The sequence below is a fragment of the Balaenoptera physalus genome, assembly GCF_965194825.1.
Source record: "Balaenoptera physalus genome assembly, chromosome: 15".
Taxonomy (NCBI): Eukaryota; Metazoa; Chordata; class Mammalia; order Artiodactyla; family Balaenopteridae; genus Balaenoptera; species Balaenoptera physalus.
Genome location: NC_138894.1, coordinates 66,363,274 through 66,385,334, shown reverse-complemented (window position 1 = coordinate 66,385,334; position 22,061 = coordinate 66,363,274). Strand labels below are relative to the sequence as shown.

The 22,061-nt window shown below is 37.7% G+C and overlaps 1 protein-coding gene and 1 pseudogene across 7 annotated transcripts in view; both read right to left on the bottom strand.

The window, feature by feature from the left end:
• Window positions 1–657: 657 nt before the first annotated feature.
• On the bottom strand, window positions 658–3,103 carry LOC309643505 (large ribosomal subunit protein eL31 pseudogene; annotated as a pseudogene). Its single transcript has 2 exons — window positions 3,079–3,103; window positions 658–1,580 (listed from the first exon to the last, which is right to left on the bottom strand). The product of its transcript is annotated as a large ribosomal subunit protein eL31 pseudogene (transcript).
• Window positions 3,104–6,903: 3,800 nt separating this feature from the next.
• Window positions 6,904–22,061, bottom strand: part of CDKL4 (cyclin dependent kinase like 4) — a 58,241-nt gene continuing 43,083 nt past the window's right edge. For 2 of the 6 annotated variants that reach the window (XM_082427840.1, XM_082427841.1), the window contains 2 exons: window positions 20,060–20,194; window positions 8,769–17,815 (listed from right to left, as the gene is read on the bottom strand). In XM_082427840.1, coding sequence (XP_082283966.1) covers window positions 17,714–17,815; window positions 20,060–20,194 — 237 coding nt within the window. In that variant the 3' untranslated portion in view covers window positions 8,769–17,713. Of the gene's footprint in view, window positions 7,483–8,768; window positions 20,195–22,061 lie in introns of those variants that run through there. The other 4 variants (XR_014254292.1, XM_082427844.1, XM_082427842.1 and 1 more) reach the window with 4 other exon arrangements.

The window sequence follows — 22,061 nt, the reverse complement described above, 5'->3', positions numbered from 1 at the left end:
GAGAGTTTAGCAAAACATATCCAAACGCCTAAAACTGTTCCCACCTTTGGATTCAGCAATTTCACTTACAGTAATTTATTTGAAGGAAATTAGAATATAGGCAAAGATTTAGCTACTAAGGTGTGTGGCATGAAGCGTTATATATAATAGTGATAATTGGAAATAACCTAATGTATGTACTAGGCAGGCACTAACTATAACATTGTAATTTTTTTAAATTAGTCCTTTAAATAATTCATGAGTGTCTTACAAAATTTTTTAAAAAGATATAAAAGGCTATACAGTAAAAAAAAAAAAAAACCTTTTTCCACCCATGTCTTCTAGCCACTGAGTTTCCTTCTTGAAGGCAACTGATATTGGTTTCCCTTTCAATCCTTCCAGAGACAGTCTTCCATATATATATTACATATAATAATATATATGCATATATATTTTTTCTTTTATGGTAGCTTACTATCCACACTGCTCTGCCCTTGGCTTTTTATACTTAATTTTTCAATACGAAGAATATGATTGTTCAATATAAGCACATGGGGAACTACCTCATTCTTTCAAATATACAGAGTATTCCTTTGATGTGCACCTCTTAATTTATTTAGTCATTTTGAGAAGATCACATTTGTGGACAATTTGTAGAAGAACATTTAATAACATGAATAGATGTTCATGATTTATTAAGGGGAAAAAATAAGGCAGCAGTTTACAAAGTGGTTGAGAGCTGTAGTAATCTACAAGTCTACAAATAGTCTCTTCCGAATGCTCAGGACACATACACATATTCACATGAAAGCTTGGCATTTGCCATTACAAATTCCTGGAATAACACCACCATTGTGCCCTTTGTCCTAGTGAGTTGGCCTTTGTAACCAGGGAAACAGCCCTGGTTCATGATCTAAAGAAATATTGGAGAGATAGTCCAGCTAAAGATAACAAACAGGGTTATATTGTCCTCTGGGTACTTGGTGATCTCTCTCTCTCTTTCTTTTTTCCCAGTTTCATGATTTTGACAATCAGCAATTGGTTCCCATCCACGCTGTCTGTAGGTTTTTGAAAGTGGTGACAGGTACACAGGTAACCACTATATAGAGCTTGTTTGGTGACTCTTCATCCTCATTACATTTTCTGGACAACCACACACAGATACCGTATGGAACATTTCTTATTCCTTTGGTCCAGACAGCTTTGCTGAGCCTGGTGTCTACGTGCACACCTGGATTTCCCACCTCTTTCGAGGCAATTTTCCTAATCTCTTGGAGTGCCTGAGGGCACTCTTCTTGAAGCCCACCCCATGATGTACCTGTGAATATTGATGGTGTATTCTCTGGTCACCACCTTGTTGATGGCAGAACAACCCTTCTTCTTCTCTCCACCCTTCTTTGTGGGAGCAATTTTGCTGAGACCAGGTTGGAACTGCTTGATAATCTTAACACAGTTTTCTTTTCCATGCTCATTTGTGATGTCAGCCAGCACTGCAGTAGGAGTACCCAGCCCCTGCTGCTTGAAGTCAACCCAGGAGTGGACCTCACCACCACCTCCTTTGCTCACTAATAATTGAGTTAGAAATATATCAGAGAAATGGACTAATCAATAAGAGTGACCAGAGGCCTTTCAGTTCTGCAGAAACGAAAAAAACCAACCCTGGGACTTCCCCGGTTGTCCAGTGGCTAAGACTCTGAGCTCCCAATGCAGGGGGCCCGGGTTTGATCCCTGGTCAGGCAACTGGATCCCGCATGCTGCAACTAAGAGTTCACATGCTGCAACTAAAGATCCCGCATGCCACAACTAAAAGATCCCGCTCGCGGCAATGAAGATCCCGCATGCCACAACTAAGACCCAGCACAGCCAAATAAATAAATAAATTCTTAAATATTAAAAAAAGAAAAACCCTAACAGGAAAATTAGTTGTGTCCCTGGGATCAAGCCCTAGAGATCAGCCTGCCCTGCCTCTTCTGAGTTTTTCCTTTTGGCCGTACTCTGGCTGGATACTGGATCCTTAACTGGGAAGCAAGAACAGAAAAAGAGGAGACTGGGACTTCTGCGGAGGTCCAGTGGTTAAGGCTCCATGCTTCCACTGCAGGGGGCAAGGGTTCGATCCCTGGTAGGGAACTAAGATCCCACATGGTGCAGCCAAAATAGTAATAATAATAATAATTAAAAAAAAAAAAAAGAAAGAGAGGAGACTGGTTCAGACCCTGATAGTTTGAACATCCTGCCATAGCTGGAACCTTATTTTTGCTACCCACAAGTGGTGTTTGTATTGAAACAAGCATCCTTTTCTTAAAAAAAAAAAAAAATTATTTTGGAATAATTCTAGATTTACAGAAGAGTTGCAAAGATATGGCTGATGTTTCCCCTAATGTTAACACTTACATTACCATATTACATTTGTGAAAACTCAGAAACCAACATTGGTACATTACTCTAAACTAAATTCCAGGATTTATTTGGATTTCACTAGTTTTTCCACAAATGTCCTTTTTCTGTTCCAGTATCCCGTCTGGTACCCCACATTGCATTTGGTTGTCATATCTCCTTGGCCTCCTCTGATCTGAGACAATTTCTTAGTTTTTGTCTCTCACGACCATGACAGTTCTGAGGAGTATAGGTCAGGTATTTTGTAGACTGTCTCTCAGTTTGGGTTTCTCTGATGTTTTTTTTCTCATGACTCTACTGGGGTTGTGGGAAGAACACCAGAGGGGAAGGACCCTTCTCTTCACACCAGATCAGGGGGTCCATGTCGTCACCATGACGACTGATCCCTGGTGATGTTAACATGGATCACACGGGTAGGTGGGCTCTGCCAGGTCCCTCTACTCTCAAGTCACTATATGTTCCCTTTTCATGCTCTATTCTTTGGAACAGAGTCACTAAGTGCAACCCACACTCAAGGGGAGGGGAATTGAGCTCCATCTCTTGGAGGGAACAGTATCTACGTATATTATTTGGAATTCTTCTGTACTGAAGATTCGTCCCTCCCTCCCTATTTGTTTTTTTGTTCATCTACTCATTTATACACAAGCATCTTTTAAATTCAAAATAATAAATACTCTTATTTCAGTAAAAGGGTTAGGTCAGTACTTATGCTTTTAGCAAAGTTGGCCATCCCCCATGACAGGGAATATGAAACCTTCTAGGGGTTCCTAATGGACATAAGGACAAGGAATCTTTAAAAAAACTAAAAGATAGTTTAATCTCAGCTCTGCCACATATTAACTATATAACCTAAGGCAAGTTTCTTAATCCCTCTACTCAGCTTTCCTTTTTAAAATATAGACATATTAACTACTAAAAGTACTATTATATAAAGGCATAAGGAGTCAATGAGATTATTCACTTTAAACACATAGCATAGAGTCTAATAGTTAATGCTTAATAAGTATTAGCTGCCATTTATTACATGATTTACTTTTATTAAGAAGTAAATATGTACATATGCATATGTGCATACACACACACATATATAGACAGAGGAAGAATCAGTGGTTGATGATATCCTTATGATTTTTATTTTCTTTGCTTATTTGTACATTCTAAGTTTTCTGTAAAAAAACATTTATCATTTTCCTACTAAGAGGAAAAATAATAAAAGTCAGTTTCCAGATTACTAACACCTGGCAGTGCTGAAGGTGTGGAAAATGACCACTTTTTCATTCCACTGTTGGGAGGAAAACTTGCTAAATCTTTTCTGAAGAATGTCTTGGCAATAAGTATCAGAAGCGTTAAAATTTTGCAGACCATCTGACTCAGCAATTCCATTTCTAGCTATTTATCCAGGTGAAAATATTGTACAGTATATATGCACAAAGATCTATTCATACAAATGTTCACTACATCAATTATAAAAGCAAAAATGGTAATAACTGAATCCTATGTATAAATTATGGTCCTGTGTAGCCAAAAGAACATTTTGTAGAAGAGTGTTTAGTGAAATTTTTTAAACGTTCACACTACATTTAAGTGACAAAGGTCAGTTACAAAAATTATGGCCAGCGTAATTTTATCTTTGTAAAATACACACACACAAAGTTGTTTGGGGGGGGTGGATTAATTGGGAGATTGGGATTGACATATATACACTACTTAATGTGTAAAACAGATAGCTGGTGGGAACCTGCTGTATAGCGCAGAGAGCTCAGCTCGGTGCGCTGTGATGACCTAGATGGGTAAGATGGGAGGTGTGAGGGAGGTCCAAGAGGGAGGGGATATATGTATATAGAGAGCTGATTCACTTTGTTGTATAGCATAAACTAACACAACATTGTAAAGCAATTATACCCAAATTTTAAAAAATGTATCTAAAAGACAACAATTATTATCTCAGGGTAGTTGGATTGTGAGTAACTTCTTATTTTCTTATTTGGGTTTATCTGCATTTTCCAGATTGCCTACAAGAAACCGAAATTATTTTTGGAAACAGAAAAAGCCAGTGCTATTTTTATCATGCTCATCATAGATAATTTGGAAAATACATGATATTAGATAGAAGAAAATAAAGTTGCTCACAACTCTACCACTTAGAACTAACCATAGTTAACAATTTGTTGTATTTCTTTCAGTCTTTCTATGAACTTGTGTATAAGCTTTGCCACTCCCCCTCCTACCCAATTTAGGATCATACCATATTTAATGTTTTCTAGTCTGCTTTTTTTTCCCCTTAACATTATATCATGAACATCTCCCTGAGTCTTGAATAATTTTTAACAATGTTAAAACAAAAACAAAAACAAAAACAAGCTAGTGAGGGAGATGTGCAGAAAGTGATGTGCAAAAATTCATTATGAAGTGAACAAAGCAAGTTGTAAAGCAGTATTATAGGATGGTCATATAAAATATTCACCAAGCATTTAATTTTGTTTATGTCTTAAGAGAAGGAGTTGTGTGGAAATGTTTGGCCGTTTAAATTTTTAAAATAATATGTATATTGTTATTATCTCTGTAATCAGAAAAGTAATATAGATTTTAAAATAAATAAAAACCCCATTTTAAAGGACTGTACAATATTCCCCTATACCTTAAAATTCTCCTGTTGTTGGACATTTAGATTTGTTTTAGCTTTTTTGTTACTATAAATAATGATAATGCTAGGATGAATATCTTTGTTTTCAAGTCTTTCTCTGAGCTCGTTATATTCTATGATAAATTTGAAGAAGGACAGGGAGACGCAAGAGGGAGGAGATATGGGGATATATGTATATGTATAGCTGATTCACTTTGCTATACAGCAGAAACTAACACACCATTGTAAAGCAATTATACTCCAATAAAGATGTTAAAAAAATATTCCAAAAAAAAATTGAAGGAGGATTCCTAGATCAATTTGTGTGTACTAATCTTAAAAGATTTTGCTTGAAATGTATGCTTGTATACAAATGTATGCCTGTATAATAAGAGCAACAGATTTAACTTTCTATTTCTTAATAGAAATCAACAAGACCCCTTAGTTTATGGCTTTTAATTTACTCAGAGATTTCTCATGGGAAAAATGCATTCTCTTTGGAAATATATTCCAGAATCTTGTTCAAAAACAATTTCTCAACCCCAGTAGAAACTTTGAAACCTGGCCTAATACTCCACAATTGAGAATTAGTGGCAATAGATCAATGTTCTTGATTCATTAAGCTAATATGACTTGGGCCAATTCACTGGAGATATTCTAATATGGAGTAGAGAAGAGAGACTGTAAATAATAAAAATAAATAAAAATTAAAAGGTCACCAATCCTTGGTTTTATCCTCTAACCTATTAAAAGAAATAAAGTCTTGCTCTTTTGAAAAAAGTTAGTTTTATTGATATATGATTCATATACCATAAAATTTACTCCTTTAGGTACACAATTCGGTGTTATTCAGTATTTTCATAGCCTGTGCAACCACCACCACTTTCTAATTTTAGAACATTTCATCATTCTTGCTTTAGGAAATTATTCTCTCATTTTATTTTATAATTATTATACATAGAAACTGCCTCAAATCCATTATCAAATAAGGCAATGAAGAGACACAAGTAGTTAAATAAAACAAAGTTTTGACCACCTATTTAATCTATGTTTGACATTTCTTTGGGTCCTCTACCATTTTCAAGGTTCTGGCTTCCTTATCTGTAAAAATCAGAAGATTGGTGTAATCTCACAAAGGACTCTGTTTTAAATTACACCTTTTTATGTAGTGTTCAGACTGCTCACGTTTCATGATAATTTCAGTACCATCACTTTGGTTAGAGCTAGACCCTGCATATACAGAAGAAGAATATGCAGATGCCTTCGTTTACAAATGTGATGAGATCTACTGGCAAAGAGACCAAACACCCTGTTATAGTTTGGGACTAGCTATTTAGGTAAGGACACAGTGTTTTTACATAGTTATTTTAGTTAAGGTTGGCCTTAGGGAAATTACAAATATCAGGATATAAGAATTCAGCAAAAAATTGAAAATGCCCCAAAACAAGGGTCAGGGTTAGGGTTAGGGTTAGAGTTAGGGTTAGGGTCACGGTTAGGGTTAGCTTCAGACCTTTAAATGCTTACCACCTTTAAATGCAAAAATAAGTGAAAAGTTTGGTGGAAGTTTTATGAAGTTTTTAGATCTGCTACCTTCTGGCTCTGCTACTTTCTGGCTACGTCTTTGAACCCGAGATTTCTTACCTGTAAAATGTGGTTAACAATACCTACTTCCTACAGTGTTTGGTAGAGTATATTAGAGAGTGTTTATATTGATATAAAGCATCCAGTACGATGCCTGACATCTGATAAGAGCTGACTGTAATTTAATTCCCTTGGACCAGTTAATCTACCAAGAACATAAAAGCCAACAGAAAAGAAGTAATAATACACATGTGTAAATGCATAAATTGGTGAAATTAAGGATGAATCGAAAAAGCCATAATTTGCCCCCATAATTCATCAATGATTTGTATATCAACATATGATCGCTGCGTTATATTCTGAATATTGATTTAAAATATGTCTTTCCTTTATACTACATAAGGTTTGAGATTTCTATCATTATTTAATGCTTCTCTCTAGCTTTGATCCTGTCAAATTTCCTAAAATATTCAACTGCATTGGTTATTATTGCTCCCTTATGGGTTTAAAAATTCTGAAAAATTTTAAAAAAACACCAACAAAAAACACGTTGTAAATTTGTGCAAGATAAGGTAATGTGGTTAGCAAGTTGAGATAAAATAAAAGTACTGTAAATAATGTTCTGGGATTTTACATACTGAGAGTGCCGGAAAATCTCCTGGCAATGTTGCTAGATGGAGTCTTCTTGGAATCCTGGCCAAGGATTTACTTTAATCCTTAATAATTGTGCAATTTGAAAATTGAAGTTTCAATTTCACTTGTGCTTAATAGCTATTCTCTCAGCCATGTGTAGTCTTCTTTGTCGATGTTATTGATCAAAGGGCATGTTGTGCACTTATGGGCAGGAATGGTGTTCTTCCAGTTCAGAGTGGCGTCCAGCTCATCTATTTATGGTGTGCCATCATCTATGGCAACAAGGAGTTTAAAGTGCTTTCCAAGGCAAAACAAAACAAAACAACAGCAGCAACAAAACAAAACCCAAGCTCAGTGCTGAATAACATAAACCATCTAATACCTCATATATCTTTGGTTTGCTTACAAAATGAAAGCTGGCCTATTGCAAAGCAAGTGCACCCCCAGGACTTTGCATTTGCCAATAAGGAGCTAGCTCTCTGCAGCAGACAGAAGGGAGAAAGGAGACCTCAGAGTAGATCAGGAAAGTGGAAGGACGCAGGATGAGTTCCTTCTTTGTGAAGCAGATAGAGTGTGATCCTTAGCTAGGCCATTACTCTGTCCACAGACCTGAGAAAAGAAGAGTGGAAGAGGACACAGGAAAAGGACAAGAGATAGATGACAGCCTTTTGTCCATGTCACTTCACAAAATATCTTAGCCGGAGGGATCCTTAAAAACACTGAGCTTGACTACTCCTTATTACAGCCAGAGAGAGAAGGGAACATTTCAAAACAATGTAGTTAGTAGCAGATCTGGCTCTAGAACCCAAGGTATGTCCACCTCCCCATGCTGCTTTGATGCATGTTCTTTGTAAGAAATGATGGCCAGAGATGGCACTGATGAAGTTTCAAAGTGGACACGGTTTGTTGTAGGCATATTTCCACCTGCATTTCTCACCCCTTGTGTTGCCCTTCACTCCCAATCCCTAAAGAAAGACCCCTTGCCCTCATGTTGCCTTCCAGCCACCCAACAGTCCCACCTACCTTAGCCCACACCTCTATTTTCTCAACATTCTGATGACAAACAGCTCTTGGGAAAGCTATTCTTTTAAACAAATTCACACAAAAATTCTAACTGGTACTTTGTCTCCCTAATAGCTTCTCAGTGGGGTTATTTTGGAACCCAGATGCATTTCTAAATGTTAACTATTTAAGGCAGAATGAGGAAGGGATTATTATCTCTTCTAGGCCAGTAAGCCTGTAAGGTGGAATTAGTCATGGTTTTGCCCTATTTCAAGTCATAAAGAGCTCAAGATGCAGGGAAAGGCAAGCTGGTGAGTAGCAGGGCAAAGGGGAAGAGGTCCTTTGCCCTAGATTAGAGGTACTGTGAGCTGTGCAGGTATTAACCCAGCAAAGCTCTCTGGAGTTTGGGGCAATAATAGCCCTGGGTTACACTTGCAATCTGGATTTGGGAATGGAGGAGGGGACTTCCAATGGATCCCTTGAAGCCAACTCATGGCTAAAAACCCATGATTTAGAGGGAACATTGATGGAGTCAATTTTGGTGATGGTTTCCCCCCCCCCCCAAAGGAGATTACATTGAAGAAATAACAGAGTGTATGACATCCAATGAGATGTCAATCTTTAAAACAAATATATCTTATAGATCTATTTGAATTCAATCTAAGATTACTTCCAAATTTAGTTTATATAAGATAGTGCTGGTGTTTTACAGGGGGTTCTTATATTAGAGAAAATTAAATTCAGGATGTTTTCCTCTGACCTGAAAATTACAGGTACTGGTAGTAGGAGATTAGCAAATCCCGGAGGAAGGAAATTGGATAATGGAGCCTGTCTTTGCCAGAGTAGAGTGGAGTGATGGGTATTTGGTAAAGAAGAAACTGAACACATAGGATAGGGATTCAAATCCAAGAAAAGTAGCTGTGTGGCTACAGAGGAGGATAATTAGGAAAGAGGAAGGGAGGAACGGTGGAAAGGAGATCTTCAGATGGGGACTGCTGCTGGACCAGTGACAAATACTGATTCTTCCTCTGCCTGGTGCCTCTGACAATTCTCCCTCCTGTCCTTTTTCCTCTCAGTGCAAGTATTTCTCAAAGATTATGCCTGACTTTCCTTCTCATTCACGGCACTTCCTCACTGCCTGAGGAATAAAAATTGTTTATACAACTTCAGTTGCCAGAATACAGAGATTAAATTAAGACTCGCGTCTCTAGCCTGGATCTCTTGGTTTTTCTCTAGTTGAGTTTCCTATAACTAATCATCCTGGGCTGTTTAACAAAACACAATATTAAATTTGTTTTGTGTATTCCCATACCTAAAATGCTTTTTCTTCAAAATTTAGTTGTACCTCCCCAGCCAACTCTCCTATCTCTGATGATTCCGACACTTTAGGAAATCTCTTGGAGTCATGGTCAGATTATTTCATGATGCTGGTGTTGGTGTCTTTAGGTTTTCTGGTGAGATTTTAATTTGTGCCTTTCTGGTTAAATCCCATTAAGCTGATTCTTCTTGGTGGCTACATATTCCACTGAGGGCTTTACTTCTGTTTCTTCCTAGTACTTGGTAGTGTTTGCTAGGCAATAAGCAGAAATTTTAAATAGTGCCAATAAACTAAATTGTATACAAAGAGAAACTTGACATTTTTGTTTGCTGGAAGGTAAGATCCTTTCATGTTGGAAATGCAAGAGCCACCAAATGGAAGACAGGAGCCATTGAGTAGGAGGAGTTCTCACGCTTCTTTGGGAGGGAACATGGCAACTACTATATTTTGAAAAACTCTATAGATTTATTTCAAGGGATCACATATTAACTGTAGAAGTAAATGTATTCAAAAGTTCTAGAAGGTATTAAAAATAATAATCAGTGTTTACATAGCTCTTTATGTTACAAAGTATATTAACATAATTGTTTCATTTAATACTTTTATCAACTTCAGGTGTTAAAATTCTCATTTTAGAGTTGAAGACACTGATTATCAAAGGTGATGACCTATAAGTGGCAAAGCCAAAATCACCTCTGGTTGGATGCCTTTGCAGTTAAAAGAGAAAGAGGGGAAATGTGGAAAGACAATGGCACCAGCTATCTTGAATAGTCAAAAGTGCTAGAGATCTTTGGTTATGAGGAGAAGCTCTTTCAGTGTGATTAGTCTTTCCCCTAAGAGCCAGAAGATGATCTAGGTGATGTCTAGTGAGTGGGAAGACGAGTGAAGTGCACTGCTTCAAAAACACCCATCAGGACCCAAACTGACTGAGTGGTTATTTTTTTGGGGGGTGGGTGGAAAAAGGTAGAAAGTGAGTATTCTGGCATCCATCCAGTTATCTAACATGGATGTGAATATTTTTCATGCAAAAAGAAGGAAATTCCCTCTTAAATCACTGTGAAGAAATCAAGCAGATTTCTAGCAAGAATTTGGTAGACTACAATGTCTGGACCATTTCTTCATTATGGTGCTTTAGATTTCCCATATGGGGTGGTTATACATGCTTTATGAGAAGATGATTTCCCCCTTGGAAGTATAGCAGCCTTGACTAAGATAAATGAGATTCAAAGGTAGAAGCCAATGGGTAACAGGGAAGAATGATTTTCAGAGTCCCTACAGTATGTACTTAATTCTAGGTTAAATAACATCAGACCCCAAAACTATAATTTGAAAAGATGCATGCACCCCTATGTTCATGGCAGCACTATTTACAATAGCCAAGACGTGGAAACAACCTAAATGTCCATTGACAGACGAACGGATAAAGAAGATGTGGTATAGGGGACTTCCCTGGTGGTCCAGTGGTTAAGAATCCGCCTTCCAATGCAGGGGACGCGGGTTCGATCCCTGCTTGGGAAACTAAGATCCCACTTGCCATGGGGTAACTAAGCCTGTGTGCTCTAGAGCCCACGCCACAACTAGGGAGAAGCCTGCACGCCACAATGAAAGATCCTGCACGCTGCAATGAAAGATCCCATGTGCTGCAATGCAAGATCCCACAAGCTGCAGTGAAGATCCCGTGTGCCACAACTAAGACCCGATGCAGCCAAATAATAAAATAAAATTAAAAAAAGAAAAAGAATATATATATGTATAAGTGAATCACTTTGCTGTACAACAGAAATTAACATAACATTGTAAATCAAATATACTTCATTAAAATTAAAAAAAAATAACATCAGACCTTATGCCTTACTTTAAGTTTGCATAAAATTTGAGAGCATGTTTCTCCACTGCAATGGTATACAATTTAAAAACATACTCTTTCAGGTATCTATTGCTGCATAACAAATCCAACCTGAAAAGTAGTGGTTTAAAACCACTGACTTATTATTTTTAATAGTTGTGTAGGTTGACTGGGCTCAGCTGGGCAGTTATCCTGTTCTACCTGATGCTGGCTAGGGACACTCATTTGGTGACATTCAGCTGGTGGCTACACTAGAGTTGGAAGGTCCAGGAAGGCTTTACTCACACGATTGGCCCCTTGGGGCTCCTCCAGCAGCCTCTTCTTCTCCACGTGGTATCTTATTACTTAGTAGCATCTAGCCCAAACTTTTTTACAGCATGGACGCTGGCTTCCCCAGAGAGAGAAGGCAGAAGCTGCCAGGGCTTTCAAGGGCTAGGCCCAGAAATGGCACAGGGCATCTAAGGAAGACACAGGTCACAAGATGAGGAGAGGGAGGGAGACTTCACCTCTTGATAAGAGGAGTGGCAAAAAGTCATGGTAAAACTGATGTGGGTTGAAATTGTTGCAAAGTGTCATGGTAAAACTGATGTGGGTTGAATTGTTACTGCTGGAAATAACTGACTGCTCTCTTTTTACATAAGTGCCATTAAAAATAATGAAAGCAGAAAAGTTAGTTCAAAAGAAAATGAAAGAATTGAAGCATATTTAAATAGTGACCTCATTCATTATTTTACCAATTGTTTTTCTCTCATCTGATCATTAGTCTAAGTTTGGTCTTGAGCCTTTTTGTCTTTTTAAACCTACAACAGAAACTGTTGTGATAGCTTGGGCTTGAAGATACAGGAACATTTCATATCTTATAGTTTAAGTATTGTAAAGGGCCAGAGAAATATCTGAACTGAAAGAAAAAGAATCTTACAGCCTCAAAGTAAAGTTGTAAAGATGTTCTCAGAGATAAACATCTAGCCAGTCAGACTGGAAAAGATTTTGCTAGTTTTTCCATTTGTAAAATTTTGCTCGTTTTTCCATTTGTAAGATTTTGCTAGTTTTTCCATTTGTAAAATTCCCAGCCCCAGGCAAAAAAAGGAATAGTTTGCCACATCAGCTGTTCAGAAATTCCAACTGATAGGAAATTAAATAACAAATTCTGGAATTTATATATGAAGATGACAGTTTTTCTCACCTGAATACAAAATAATAGACAATGGACTAATAGCTGAGTTGAACAGAAATTAGGAGACAGAAATAGTTCTAACTTTTATTAAAATAAGCTAAAGAACATATTCAGGTTAAGTTATATATTCAAACATAAAGTCACCTAAGTATTTAATCCCATCCTTAGGTTTTCCAAGTATCTTAAGAAAAATTTTTAAAATATTATGTATATGTAACATAATACAGCTAAAACTGCTTTGTAGTGAATTGTTTCTAGGAGTATAAATTGCCATTATGCTAATTATCAGTGCTAATTGAAATATAGTTATAATTTCATGTGATTTGAAATGGACATGTTTGTATACAAATATGCTCTAAAATCTTAAGTAGACATACAACATCTTCAATATAACAATACTTAGAGATACAGTCAGTGACTAGTGTTCACAACAGAAAAGAAGAATTTTAACTTTATAAATTGAAGTCATTTATATTCCTGTTAAATAGGATAACCAATTCTTGGCTTGATTATAAGCTTTAAACAATAAGTTAAGTATAAGGTTGACTGAGCCTGCGTCCCTGTTGCTGAAATATAAAAAAGATATAATTCAGATCTATTCGTAGAATTCCATTAAGTTATCATTTACTGAAACTACTAAAAGTTTTACTGAAGTTAGAAATGTACAGAATGTTCTTTGCCTTAATGGTTATCTTAAATTAGTATTTCACAGCATATGTCATTTCCAAGCTAATTAGAGTTAGATTAAAACAGCAAAGAGTGATTACATATTAGTCTGCATTTTGAAAGCATACTTGTTTGATTTACATTAATTAAAATCCAGTGATAATTAGCTTTAAAATCCACTTTCATTTATAAAATTTAACCTCTGTTAGGTGGTTGTCTGTAAACTGCTATTGACTTGATAGAACTAGCAGGGGGTGTTGTGTGTGTGTTTGTGTGAGTATGAAAGAAAGCAGGCAAGAGAGAGAGAGACAGGGAGAGAATCTCCTTGCTCCTGGCTAGATCATAAACAGCAAAATTTATCTTGATATTGTTAAACAATCTCTAGAAAGCCTCTTCTAGTGGGAGATATGTCCAGGACGCAAACACCATGTGCTACAGAGAATCATAGAAGTTTAGAGCTGAAGGGGAGCCTAAAAAATCACCTCGTTTATCCACTCTCTTATTTTACAAATGAGAAAATGAAGGCAAAATAAAGTTACATGTTGTGACAAGGCTACACAGAGAGCTGCAAGCCAGGTCTAGAACCCAGCGGCCTAACTCGCAGACCAAATGATATTTCTATTATTCTCTAAACTATCACTCTTAAAGACTTTCAGTCTTCTGTTAAAACAAGAATGAAGTTGTTAACGATTCCAGTAGAAAACAAATACACACACAAACCCAGAATATTACTTTAACTTGTGAGTGGCATTTTATCTTTGTCTTAACTATGTGCATTAGAAATTGGCATATTTGTGATTTAGCTAATACCTGATACTGACATCTCAATTTTTTCAAGATTTTACTGTTTGTAGAATTTTAGGATCATTCCTCTTCTGGTAGTATGTTTCAATTAAAAAAAAGATTTTTTTTCTTTCGGAGAACTCTGTGCTGTTCAGGTTGTTCCAAGACCAGGATTGGAAACCCTGGTGGTGACAAATGACTAAGAAAGTATCTTTTTGAAAAATTGCAATTCTGTGGCAAGGATGCTAAAGGACCATACAACATCTTCGGAATTGAAAATGTTTTCATCTTATTAAAAATAACATATTAATTTTCTTATGTCTTGTATTTTGGGGAACCTGCAAGAGCACTAAAGAACAGTGAGAGAGCTACCTGAGAAGAGGGACGATCTCCCTGATCACCTCTTCATTCCCTGCTTGGGAGCTTTGTTGTTACCCTTTACTCAATCATCTCCCTAATCCAAAGCATTCAACAGTTGCCTCTTGAACACCACTTTTTAATGATTCAGTCTAGTTAAAATAATCTTCAGAAAGTGACCCCTCAAGGGCTTCGTGATTGCAGCAAGTCAGAACAATCACATTCAGATATCACCAGGACTGAAACGGAGACCAAAGACAGAGTCCGAGCAAATAGGTCTACGGGGCTGACACAAGCTGAATCAAATGTCCTTTCTACGGCGCACTTCCTTCTCCCCCGAAGAAGCAGGAGCACTAAGAATAAGTAAGGTCTGCACTTTTAATTCTCTGTAAAGTGCTCTGTGAAAGAAAGAAAGGAAAGAAGAAAGAAAGAAGGGAGGGAGGGAGGGAGGGAAGGAAGGAAGGAAGGAAGGAAGGAAGGAAGGAAGGAAGGAAGAAGAAGAAAGAAAGAAAGAAAGAAAGAAAGAAAGAAAGAAAGAAAGAAAGAAAGAAAGAAAGAAAGAAAGAAAGAAAGAAAAGAAAAGAAAGAAAGCCAGCCAGCAGCTTAGAGATTCCCAGGTACACGTGTGTGGAAAGTCTGAGGAAACTAGGGAGCCAAGAGGTCACACTGAGGTGGAGAAAAGGAATATTTAGGTGGCGTCACTCACCATGACAGTGTAGTATTTGGACAGCACCGGGAAAGAGCTCTATAAATAAATTAAAGAGCCTGGAAGCTGGCACGGGTGAGACAAGTCCCAGGTAAGCCAGAAACTGTGCAAGACTGTAAAAGGAAATGCATGGTTATAGAATCGCGTGAGCCTCTGCGCAGAGCCTGGGGCAAGCCTATTTGCTGAGGATAACTTTTACAAAAGTCATTACTTAATTTGGGCACAAGTGCAACTGTCTTCCATGTGGCTGAGAAATGCGAGGGAATTTGTGAAGTACGGAGGTGAGAAATACGCACTTCGAAAAGAGTCTCACTTTGAGACATGTGCCCCTGAGTGATACAGGCAGCTGTAGTGCTCCCGGGCCTGGGCCACTCAGGGAGAGATAAGTATGCAAATGTCATCAGAAGATTCCTTTTCTTCAAGCTAATATGACTGCATCCGGACATTTTTCTAAGCATTAGATGCTTTCCCCTCTCCTCTCCTCAGTGATACCTAAACGATGGATTTGTCTAAGGAAAAAAATTGAGAGAGAAATGCTAGTTTGAATTGATTCTTAAATGTAAGCAAAAATGAAGGGAAGACAGTCACCCTACCAACCCCTGCCCCAAACTCCACTGTTGTTTGAAGCACAGTTATAAAATGGATAATGGAGTCTTGTGCTGTCTTCTTAATTTCTGCATATATGTTTGTGTATGGGTGTGTGTATATATATATATATATTTTACTGGGTTGGCCAAAAAGTTCCTTCTGGTTTTTTCGTAAGATGTTATGGAAAAACCCGAACAGACTTTTGGCCAACCCTATATATATAGTGTCTATGTGCATATACATTTAGGAGAGCTGGAGCAGAATGTGTGGTTTGCCAATAAGAAGGCTTCAATGATAAAAGCACTATGAATGCTAAAAAGAAATCTCTAATCAATGTTGCCTTTTATTTTTTATTTCTTATTGTCCTTGCACCTTTGGTATCATCTTATTAAAAATGCAAGAAACATAAAAATCTGAAGAGGCACATTCTGATAAAAAGATGAAAATAAAGAAGATCCTAGCAGCTTATATTCACACTGAGTACGTTAAATGGCTAAATAAGCCCACTTAAAATATCCTTCCAGTGAGCAAGAAACTACTGTTTAGAGGCCATAATTCCTTAATAAAGAGATGCACCCAAGTAACTGAATGAGATTCTCTGGAAGTTTACAGAGCCATATTTATATGTGCAACAGACTTTTAGAGATGAACGTAAGGTGGAACTGTGTTTTCTTACTAACAATTTATGCTTGGTGCCTTGGTGCCAAATACAAGGAATTTCTGGAATTATGTGTATTTGCAAAATCTGACAATGTTCAGGTAAGCATGCCAGACCCAGGAGCAGAAAAAATTTAATGAAATAATCTTAATATTTATTGATAGAGACATCACTATTTTGTGCCTTTATGCCAGACAGTGATGATAGACAGCCTCATGCTATTATTTTACATGAGTTCCTTGCTAGCAAACTAAAAGTACTTTCAAACAGTCTGTATCATTTTTAGATGTCCAGGATAAAAGGCATCTACTATGATGCTTCAAAATTTATAATTATAAACATATATTTACATATATGTATGTATGTATGTGTGTGTGTGTGTCAAGTTTACTTGGGAAAATATCCCAACATAAATTCAGCTCACTTATTGAGGTGTTCTGTTTGTCTGTGTCTTTTTTGGATAAGACACACAAAATGAAGATAACTGAATGATAATCTTCCTGCTCTCAAAAGTGTTTACAAACTTGACCTGACCATGATGCCTGAGTGTAGGGCTGCACAAGTTTATAGAGGCTATGGATGCAAATGTTTGGAAGAGAGTGTTGACAATGTAGAAAATACACCCAGGAGGACAGGTTTAGGTACTGAGATGATCTAGACAGGAGGAGAAAAGGATAAGGAACCGTGATGTACCAAAGGAGAGCAATAGAGTCAGCAGTCAATTATCCTAGGGCATGATGTCACGAGGATGGTAATTCCTTGCAGTTCATCCACTATTTTCTATGTAAATGTATGACATGTTCTCTAGCTAGCTTTAAAAATAGAATTGTCAATGTCTTATGAGACAGAGAAAGTAGAGTCTGCCCTGGAATTAAGGGATCAACCTAGATGACATTTCAAGGTTCCCTTCCTACACCAATAAAAAAAACACAAAATAAAACACCAGCATTACTCAACAGACCTGGTTACAATAAGAGTGAATTAAAATGCAGAAACATAATGCCATTCCTTACACAAACAACAGCTAGGCAAGCTATTTGATACTGCTCTAAGACAGTATGTGGTCAGCTGAAGCAAGATGATAAATGTAAATCGTTTTCATCAATCAAAGTATAAGCTCACAAATTCTCGATACACATTGCTTCAAGAGGGGCTGCTCTGATGAAATTGAAAATGTCTCCTCCATATGTGCAGGTTCAGACTTTGTAACATTTAAAGAAAATGTTCTAAAAGATAAAGTTGGCACGTAAAAAGCATGGGCAGAGGAATCAGTAATGATCAGAGCAAAACAATTCTAGAAAGCATCTTAATTTTCATATGGCTCATTTGCATTTGAAACACCGAGGATCCCTGTTCCTCTGGTACAAAAACGTGTACCTATTAAATTACTTTCCACTTGAAAGAACTAAATGTTTGGAAGATGATCGAATTTTAACTGGAAAACTTGTTTTCTTCCATCAGGTGTGGGGGAGATGTGCCTTCCTGGTATGAGAGGCAACAGTTGATTCTAATAGCAGAACAAGACAAAAATAGGAAAGTAAATTGAAAATAATTCCTATTGGTACAGTTTAATTTAAAGGTGGTAAAACAAAAAGGATACATATGGTGCAAAGACGTCAAGAGACATCAATTTTAAAAATTAAACAGGGTTACTTTTTCCAAAAATTGTGATTCTCTGATACTTGAAAATTAGTTTCTATGACTTATTCTAGGATTCTCAGAGATGTACTATGATTTATTTCAATAAACTCATTTATGAGTATCTAGTCAGCGTTTAAAAGATAGATGTCCACCAGCTATTAAACAATAATTCCAAGAGTCTACATTCTACCCATCTCAAATTTTTAATTTTGGATATTAATTTTAGGATATTGGCAGAACAGCAAAGATTTAAAACCTCTTTACTATCAACTTAAAACAACATTTAGTCTCAGGGAAATTGCTGGTTATCCACTCAGAGACACAGAAACTAAGATCTAGGTAGAAATTTGAACTTACAAAGTGAAACCACCCTGTATAAAAAGATCTTTCTGAATTTTTAGTTTATTTTCTGATATGGTAAAATGTCTAGGAAAGAGGTGTGTGCTCAGAAAGAAAACCAGAACTTGAAAGACATCCCTGTCTTTCTCTTGGCCTTGCTCCCTATGGACTTCACCTGGTGGAGGGAGGCGGTTAGGCACGGTCTCATGGTGAGGGCTCTGGTGGGGCTAGCACGTAGAGATGGGCAGGATGCAGATGGCTAAGCACGGAGAACATGACATCGTCTTTGTAAATGACATTCTCTAGGTGCATGCTGCTCTTGGTGTTTCTTTTCCTTCTGTTGTCTTGGGTCTTTGGGAAGGCCTTCTGTAAAGTCCCTGATCTGTATCAGCTGGGCCACAAAGTATTAAAGAAAGGGTAGCACAGCTGTGAACTGGAGACTTAAAGGGAGAGCAGCATCTCCACCCACCTGGAAGTGAGCGTGGTGGAAAGTGGATCAGGGACCGAGATGCAGGATGGAGCAGGGCTGCCATCCACCCTCCCAGGACAAAGCTGGGGAAGCTGGTGAGATGTTTTTGAGGGGACAGTGTTTTTACACAAAATTCACACTGTATTTCAAATTGCTGCCTCAGACTTATTTGAACAAACGCTAATTTTCTGGTTATTTAAGTAAACTGTATTGGGCTTAACTTGCAAACATGTAACTTGAACAGTTAAAGGTAAAATGACCTATGTAATAAAAATTTGGATTTTTATTTTGGATAAAGATTTTGGATACTCAGACGTCATCTTAACATTTCATCTTATTGATTAGTTTGATCTTTCTCTCCCAACAAACTTCTATTTTAACTGTTGAAAGAGACCACTTTCTTCCTTTATGGTAAAGATGCTAATGAGAAGATAAATGAACAAAAAAGTAGATCAGAGGTGGAGGATTAAGCAAACGCAAAATGTGACAATTGTCAGTTTCTGAAAAATGGAAAATTACCATCTTGGCTTATTAATAAGCAATGTTCACTTACTTATTTATTTGGATAATATCTATTAAGTACCTTTGATGTAACAGATATTGTTTTAGGTGCTGGGGATACAGGTGAGGGGAAAAAAATCCAAACTCAAAGGAACCTACTTTCATGGAGTTCATGTTTTAACTTCAAAGTTTTGCAAGTAAATGGTAGTTGCCTAATAAGCTACAGAATCAGTGTTCGTCTTTATATTCACTGTATTATTCTACAATATTGGCACATTTTAGGACAGGATTTGGTTCTCAGATATCTGAGTTTCAGCTCTTTGTATCTGCCCAGAGCTTGTCCTTGGCTTCCAGGAAAAGCCTAGGAAAGGCAGACTAAGGTGCCTGCCACGGGTGAAAAGACAGAAGAGTCAAGTTTCCTTTACTGGGCATCTGGAGGCTACAGAAGGTACCAGGATTCTTCCATAATGCGGGTCAAACTCAGTTATGCTGTAATCGGGGCTTACTTGTTTGAAACTGTTGTGTTTTGGGTACATGACCTGGCAGGGGGGATATCGATTCAGTGTAAGAAAAGAATTGTGCAATAACTTAAGTGTATTTGGAATAAGATTTTGCGACAATCTGTATATTTTCATAGTTTTATGGTTTCATGACATCAATCACCAATATTTATTAGACAAACAAATACAACTAAACCAGTGCAAAGAGAAGATCTTGGTGCCCGCCTAGTCTCACTTTGAAAGGTAGAGAAGGAAAATAAAGAATCATTTTTACAGCACTTTAACTTTTGAATGGAGGTACCTGCTGACATCTTCTGTTTCTTCCTTCATTACATGCTTTTCTTTTAATTTGGTCCTCTTGAAAAGGATCAAAGTAGGGGCTCTCCAGGAGTTGGGCACAGGTTAACCTGTCATCTGGATTCATCCTCAGACACTCCTATGGAAGACGGGAAGAGCAAAGAAGATATTAAAAGAGGAGCCTCTTTTGTTACTGTGCCCCAAAACTCTGAATAATAACTTGGTAGAGCAAATATGAGTTTAGAAAATCTTCAAGTTTGTATATTATCCAGTACTTGGAACTTGTTAATAACTGGAATTGCTCGTCTTTTGCCCTTTCAAAGTCTTTTGAGGGTAGATTTGATGAACATTCAATGTCTCGAAGGGGGTAAACATAGGTCAGGTGCGTTTCACCAGTGACATTGCTTTATCGCTTGTCAAAGCAAATAGTTTGTAGGGCTCCACAAAATGTGGTCCCTAGGCCAGCTACATCAGCATCACCTGGGAACTTGCTAGAAATACAAATTCTTTGGTCCAACCCCAGGCCTACTGAATCAAAAGCACTGGGGGTGGGGCCCAGCAATCTGTGTTTAACAAGCCTTCAGGGTGAATCTAATACCTGTTCAAGTTTGAGAAGCCACCTGAGAATGGATTGGGCTTACAGGGCTTGACCTACCCTCCACCAACCCCTCGGGGGTTCTGCTAAATTGCAGGTGGGTCAGAACAACCTGTCCAGAACAAGGTTGGAGAATTAGACTTCCAGGACAGGGCCTGCAGAGTGCTGGGTTAGGGCAAGTCAGAGCAGTGAGACAGGTAGAAGGCAGGTGAGGTCCAGTGGAGCAGTGGTCAGGGCAGTCTGAGAGTTCAGAGGTGTCGGCCTCCGAGTCTCAGGAGGACTCATACGGAAGGAATCCAGCACCCTGGATAGCACCTGGGTAGTGACCAGCACTAGCACAAAGGCTGGTCTACAAAGTTGACTCTAGGTCATCCAGATGGCTCTACTTTCTAGATCAGAAGAGTTTCAAACTGGGCTGCTTATCATAATCACCTAGGGGGAGGCTTAAAGATACAAATTCCAAGGTCCTAGTCATAGAGATTCTGCTTCTGTAAATCTGAGGTTATTTATTGGAATGTATATTTTTAAAAAGCTCATTCTGATGAGTAGTCATTCTGATCAGTGGTATGGAAGTCATTGCTATAAATATAACTTAATTGGTTGTTACAGATAGATACTCATACTAGTATCTCCATCCCTATACCACTAAAGGCTTTCAGCGTCCACACTGAATGGAAGAGGCACACTTTCTAGCATGGCCTCAGTTGGCCAAGCATGAATGGCATACTGGTCATAGATGAGTTTCTTCTGCTTTTTATTAGAATTTGTCCTTTGTTTGACTATCTCTTTTGGCCCTGGTACAGGGGCTATATTTGGTGTCTGCATGGTTCTGATTTTGCCCGATCTTCTACTGATTTTTTAAAAAAGCAATTTAAAATTTTAGTTAACCCAGTGTACCCAAAATGTTATCAGTTCAACATGTACTATTTTAAAAACTATTAATGAAATATTTTATATTCTTTTTTAAAGTAATTTTCATAGAAATATAGTACATCTCAATTCTAATCAGCCATATTCCAAGTGCTCAATAGTAACATGTAACTAGTGGCTACCATATTGGGCAGCACAGTTCTTTTTATTTCTAAAATTTTTATTTTATTTATATATCTATTTTTTTAATTTCACTTTTATTTATTTATTTATTTATTTATTTATTTTGGCTGTGTTGGGTCTTCGTTTCTGTGCGAGGGCTTTCTCTAGTTAAGGCAAGTGGGGGCCACTCTTCATCACGGTGCGCGGGCCTCTCACTATCGCGGCCTCTCCTATTGTGGAGCACAGGCTCCAGACGCACAGGCTCAGTAGTTGTGGCTCACGGGCTTAGTTGCTCCGCGGCATGTGGGATCTTCCCAGACCAGGGCTCGAACCCGTGTCCACTGCATTGGCAGGCAGATTCTCAACCACTGCGCCACCA